The following is a 6648-nucleotide window of genomic DNA, read 5'->3' on the forward strand; positions in this document are numbered from 1 at the left end:
GGGATCAAAATGAGGAAAGAGTTTATTTTCACTGTATTTCCGACAGTTACTTTAGCAACCTTGTTACTACGCTTGGCAGCGGACTGCTCAGCTAGATGTGAGAGATGCGTTTAAAGAAGCGTGAAAATAAGGTTTGATGCTTCCCCAAATTCTTAAAAAGAGAAGAAAAGTTATTCCTATTCTCTCATTTATCTTCACAAAGTCCTTCTGAGAGAATCTAGGATTTGAAAGACAGAAGAAAGCCCATAAATTTGAAGAGCTTTTTTATGTTCTCTTTTTCTAAAGACCACCCAGTTCTGCCCCTTTACTCCTCCCATTACCTCGCACTGTCAAACTGTCCTAGACAATACAGAAAGCAACAACAGTGAGGATCATTTTGTTGCCAGAACACGCTGATCTTGCACAAGGAAGAGACAGTGGGAACGTACAGAGAATTAAGGAAGAAAAAGATCCAATTACAAAAGGATGCTTCCAACTTTTTTTTACTATTCTTGCAGAAGAGCTCATGCTTTCAGGAGCAGAACTGCTGACACAACATTTTGCATCAGCAGTTCTGCCTGTAACTTGGCTCACAAAGTTCGTAAATCCCATTTTACAGAGTCCTACAACAAGAAAATTGTTTGCAGTTCCCAGCAAGTAACAAAAAGGAATCATCTCTGGCATACAAAATTAATTTTTATGTTGCCATTTACATGCTCACATCTCTAATTGGTAATAAAGACAAAGCTATTGAAAGAAAGCACAGACTTGGGAGATACACATGCATCTACCCAGTGCTGCCCGAGTACGCTGGGAACATTGAAAACAGTGGCTGATTTGTCACGCCCCAGCTTCAAATCTTTTATGAGCAGCTCCTTTGAAGCCAGTCCTATATCTCACACATCTGCAATACAGAGCTCTTCTACTCCATCGCTGCCTCTGCCAGATGAGCCACCCAGGGTTTGTGATCCACCACCAACTGTACCTGGTGGGTGGCATCACAGAGCACGACAGAAGCCGGGAGGCAGCGCAGGCGCTGGGAGATGCACCCTGCCATGCAGAGCCCGCATTTGCAGGGAGCCCCATCAGAAAGCAATCTCCTGTCTCTCATCGTCGGGATCTGACTGAGCCCTCTCACACGACCCATTTATTACATCTCACACATCGCAAGAGACTAAGGGGCAGGGGGCACAGAGAAAAGCACCAATGTCAACTCTGGATTGGAAAGTACAGTGTGTACTACTATGTTTCATTTCTACACCACCTCCACAGCCTAAGAGCCATGACACACAAAGCCAAATCACAGGCCACAGGGTCAGATCTGATGTGTGCAGCCTGAGCAAACCTGCAGAGCAAACTGGATCGCTCATTAAACATCCTCCCACAGCTGCTGCAGAAGTCAGTGACTGCAAGAGAAGGCCTGTTCCCCAACATCCACCGCCACCAAGTGACCCTGGGGCAGCAGCTCCTCTTCCCAGGTCACTTCACGCTGGAGTATCTGCAACCACAAGCAGGGGCTTTCAGTGTTCAGTGCAGCAGGACACCAAAAAGCATTGCGCCCAGCTCCTCAAAAGCACTCATCAGGCACAACGCAAACACGCCAGTATCTGCAGTTTCCACATGAGAGAGAATTCACTGTAACACTGTGTATTTCTGTGGTGTGGTTTCTTCCTTCTCAGACTTTAGCCAGGGACAAGGTCAACGCAAGTGGCCAAGTTACCCCACTCTGCCAACAGGCAGCAGAATAGGAACGCTCCTTCCCAGGGTCAGGCAACAGAATCAAGTCAGGACGGGCCCCAGGGCCACCTACTCACACCCCATCCTCATTAGTCTGTGCCAGAGCCTAGTATCAATACTTTTACGGCAACGGATAGCCAAAGGAAAAAGGAGACAAAAGCAAAAGGCTGATCAACCTGAACCCCACGTACTGGCAATCAACTCAAATCAAAGCAGTGGATTTCAGTGCTCTGACCAAATGGGAGTAGCATTTCAACAGCTCCATCCCAAACTCACAAGTCTTTTCGGTGTTTCTGGATTTGAGCACGTGCTTTCAGATCCTCCTCTTCTTGCAGTTGCTTGGCCACCTGCAAGTCATGTTGCACCAGACGATTACGCTGAACATTTGTTGCCAAGTGATGCTCAACTGGAAATAAACACAGACAAGAACCCCCAAATCAGCCTGCAGAACTTCACGGTGTGAACAAGACAAAGCAAGTGGGAGGGAGACTCCAGGCCAGAAAGGAAGACAGTTCTTGGCAGGGAAACATCACGTAACATCTCTAAAGGTGGGGAAGTCCTGAACTGAAGTTAGGCTAGCAGCTTGAGATTGCCTTGTTTCAGCACTACATGGGGGCTGTATACGCGTGTCTTACCAAACCAAGATCTGCATATCTTGATCGCATCCAGATTTATAAGGAATGCTTTTTAGGCTTTGAATTTCATTTTCTGGCCACGGGAAATTACCCTAGATTAATAAAGTGGGGCTGGAAGGGACCACCAGAGGCCAGGGAGGACAAGTTGAACCTAACCACTTCTGATGGATGCTTCCCTAATTTGTTCTCAAGAACCTTTGGAGGAGGAAACTCCTCTCGCTCTCAACATAATCAGTTCCAGAATCTCACTACCTTTATATTTAGCAACAGAGCAACGGAGTACTACAGCGAGTCCTTTACCATACATGGATACTGCCTGCAAGAAAAGATGGCTACACGAGCTGCAGCTGAGAGCCAGCTTCAATTCAGTGGTCTCAGGTTCCAGCAGCAAGGGCACAACTTCAGCGCAATCTGCACGCTTGGTGGAGTAGCTCAAATGGTATTGGCATCTAGTACTGGTAGATACCAATGGCCTTGGCACACAGCAAAGCACAAGAGAGGTCACCACACCTGAAACTGCAATGCAAACATACCCCAAGTAACAAATAAGCACTTTTTTAAAAAAAAAAAAAAAAAAAATCACCAGTCACTTTGAAGTTCCTGGCTGTACTTTTTCTCCTCCTTTTTAAACCCTACAGTGTACAGCTGCCCTACCTCAAAATGTCTTTAAAGGAAGCCTCCTTTCAAAAGGCAGGCACTAGCGATTCTGAAATAAGTAAATAAACAGACCTATTCTGGTTGCACCTCAGGTCAGCCTATAAGACTTGAAGCTTCCAAAATTGCTAGTCATTTCTAAAAACCTTGCACAGCAACAAAACCCCAAGTGCACTCCCACATGCAATTTTATCATAAATGGCATAAACAAACTCAACTTTAAAGGAGAGCACAAAATTGAAACATGAAATGCAACTATCTCTAGGGTACAATGTGAGCTGGGGCAGAACGCAGAGTAGTGTTACAGGACAGCGAAGACAGTAATAATAATCCATATTCCATTAAAAAGAACAAAAATTAAATAAAAGCAGGGAGGACTTTTCTTAGCAAAACCGAAAAAAAGTCAGATACCCGTTGGGACAAATTTGCTTCAGTTTGTTCCAAAGATCATTGCTACTTACTCTCTTGCTCCTGTAAGTTATGGGCCAAGGTATGATCTTCCAGAACAGCGAAGTCTCGACACACTGGACAGGGAAACAAAGCCAAGAGAATTAGATCAGGAGAAAAAAAAAAAAAAAAAAAAAAAAAAAAAAATAACCACCACAAAAAAAACCCAAAACACACAACACCAAAACACAAACAAACAAACCACCATCAAAAAAGCTATGGGGGTCAGGGGAGCATACATGCAGAGAGGCTTCTGACACATTTGCTTTCTACCAGCCAAGGTCTGGACTTGCGGGTTTTTCCCCCTCTGCACTTGTGGCTATTTCTGCATGTACTTACATTTTTGTCCCTGTTTGCGTAATAAGCCTTCTCCACTCTCCCCTCCACCTCCGCTTCTTCAGTTTAAGACCAGAATTGCCCACACCACCGCTGGATCAGACCTTGTATACAAAACCGTGTATTCCAACCAGATTTATACCAACACCCACGCTTAGTATGTTCAACTAAAACCAAGGTCAAGCATTTGTGCTTACTATGACTTTCTTTGCCAGCTTAAAGCATCTGAGAATAGTATTTTCTCCGCACAAAGACACATGCACGCTGTCACCTCTGCAGAGCTGAGCAGACTGAGCTCCATGACTCTCGCTGCAAGGCATTTCTACTGGCTTAGGAATCACTTTACAGTTATCTCCTTCATTGACTTTTTCAAGTGCAGGTGCTGGATCTGCACCTAGAGCCCAGATATGGGATCAACCACAGAGTTACCGGCAGGGATAAGCACAGCTTTTTAAAAAGATGCTGAAAGCAACCCAGCGACACACTAAATGGGAAGGGGACGAGCTCCCTTTGGCATCAGTTTCAAAGGAGCAGATTTTTGCCAATGCCTATCACTTTCGCACTTGAACTTTCAAAGGAACGCTCTACACACACTGTAGAAAAACACCAGGGTTTATTTTTAACTGGTTATGATAGGCAGCAAGGCAACAAAACACAAGTCGCATCCATATCGGGACAGGGACACACGCACGGCATCTGGTTCGGCCTTTTGGTGGCAGGTACACATCAGCTTCTCGGTGAACCAAGGACAAACTGTGACCTGTGCCCCCAAACCGCAGGATGGGGCCCCGCTCCGCACACCTGCCATACACAGAGTTCCCGTCTGCTTCAAGGGGAGTTTAAGGCAGGGACACTGAAAAATTTACACTGGAGAGGTCTGTCACTTGTTTTTCCCTCAGTGTGACAAGCTAAGCAGCTTAACAGGACCCAGAAGGGGAGTATCTCCCATTTGAATCCCATTCGAAACATACAGCACAAAGCAGAGAACTACAGGGTGCTTCCGAAGCTGCAGAAGGAGGTACGAACCACTGCCGCTGCGCTCCACAGGCAAAACCTCTGGGGAAGACCAAGGTTTCTCTTTAGCAGAGCACAGCGACAGCCTAGAAGAGAAAGTGAAAATAACCCCAAAACTCCCAGAACATACCAAAACTACAAGGGGAATTTATGAGGAACCCATTTATGAAATGGTTCAGAGTCGAGAAGATAAAACATTTCCGTCACCGCAAAGGGTGGAAAATACTACAAGGAAACGAGAAGGCAGCCACGTCTTCCCAAGCCAGAGTCCCACAAGCCTTCCCTCTTCTCGCATTGACGTGCATGCTCCGCTAGAGAAGCATCAACATGTTCCTCTGCGCCCAGGTATCTTCACAAAATATCTAGAAGAGTTTCTAGTTGTGTGTACTAAGAGGTCAGATAAATGCTTTATCCTTCATCACATTCAACAGAATTTTCAGTTGTGTCTTTCTGCATTGGAGGGTGTTTTACAGATGACAAAAGCTCCTAACAGCTAGCGCAGCGCTTCAGGGAAAGAGAGTGACAAGCAGCAGGGTGGAGATGAGGACAAAGATTACGGTTATACGATCCCATAGTGACTCACTTTAAGCATGCACAATTCTGGACGGTGCAATTAAGGTTTTGTTGTTGCCTTTTTTTTTTTTTTAATTGCAACTTCTTTTAAAAAAGGAAAGAGGATACAAAACACTAAATAGCAGTGAAACACTTCCAGTGCACATTTGTGTATAATTAAAGAAGCAATGAGGACAAAGATTACGGTTATACGATCCCATAGTGACTCACTTTAAGCATGCACAATTCTGGACGGTGCAATTAAGGTTTTGTTGTTGCCTTTTTTTTTTTTTTAATTGCAACTTCTTTTAAAAAAGGAAAGAGGATACAAAACACTAAATAGCAGTGAAACACTTCCAGTGCACATTTGTGTATAATTAAAGAAGCACTGCCTTCAGCCACAGATCTGAGCTGCAGGCAGCAGTGCTATTCACAGGTGACATACCCAGGGTGCTCGGTGGTCATGAACACATGTTTTTATCGGATAGGGCAAGGGGATCTTGCCCGTAGAGGCTTTATTTCTGTGGTCCCTAACACTACTTCAGCTTCATAGCACAATTGTGGAACAACCACCTTCTCCTTTCAACAAGCATCATCTGGCCTACTGGAAGGGCACATCCAACTCGGAGGTTTGAGCCCTATTATCAGTTCAGAGCTAAGCAAAGACACCTCAATACAGAGCCACAAACAGTCTGCCCAAATCTAGGGCTGTGCTTTTACCACCACATATTCAAGAAGCGCACTTGCTCCTCACAGTTAAAAAAAAACAGGGGGGGAGGAAGTGTTATTTTTAACTGCAGTAGGTCTCAGAGCAAGTCCACTGCACAGCTGCCTGAACAGCTGTACTACAAGACAAGGCAGGCAGCAGAGATGAACATTTCAGAGCTGTATATTATATTTTTTGCGTAAAGATTGCTGCTGTAAGAAATGCTTATGAAACTGCATCCCAGCCTTCCCAACTCCTTTCTGCACAGGCTCATACACTGCTTTGATCCCTGTGGTACTCGAGCTCTGCCTTGTCGGTCATGGTGCTGCCAGTGCTGGCAGACCTTTGCTCCATCCGCCCCAGAGAGGCACACGTGCAGAGAAGGACTTTAGTTTTTTTTTTTTTCTTCTCCATTCCACCCACACCCAGACACATTTCTCTGTTTGTTTGGGAAGAAACATTGACAGAAACATGCTTGGCGTACAGGTGAGAAAATGGGAGGGCTGTGGTAGAACACTGCTGCTCTTCTCTTGACAGTCTTGCACCAGCCCCCAAAAGTCTCATCTCCTCCGGTGAGCTTCACTCTTT

At 45.3% G+C, this 6648-nt stretch overlaps 1 protein-coding gene across 1 annotated transcript in view; it reads right to left on the reverse strand.

Annotated features, from left to right (window-relative positions):
- The window catches only part of CCDC50 (coiled-coil domain containing 50), a 21826-nt gene extending 17718 nt beyond the window's left edge, over nucleotides 1-4108 (reverse strand). Inside the window, exons 1-3 of the mRNA XM_009585876.1 lie at nucleotides 4060-4108; nucleotides 3467-3529; nucleotides 1993-2122 (exon numbers count right to left, since the gene is read on the reverse strand). Coding sequence (XP_009584171.1) covers nucleotides 1993-2122; nucleotides 3467-3529; nucleotides 4060-4108 — 242 coding nt within the window. The remainder of the gene's footprint in view (nucleotides 1-1992; nucleotides 2123-3466; nucleotides 3530-4059) is intronic.
- Between the last annotated feature and the right edge of the window lie 2540 nt (nucleotides 4109-6648).

The sequence above is a fragment of the Fulmarus glacialis genome, unplaced genomic scaffold, assembly GCF_000690835.1.
Source record: "Fulmarus glacialis isolate BGI_N327 unplaced genomic scaffold, ASM69083v1 scaffold4989, whole genome shotgun sequence".
NCBI lineage: Eukaryota > Metazoa > Chordata > Aves > Procellariiformes > Procellariidae > Fulmarus > Fulmarus glacialis.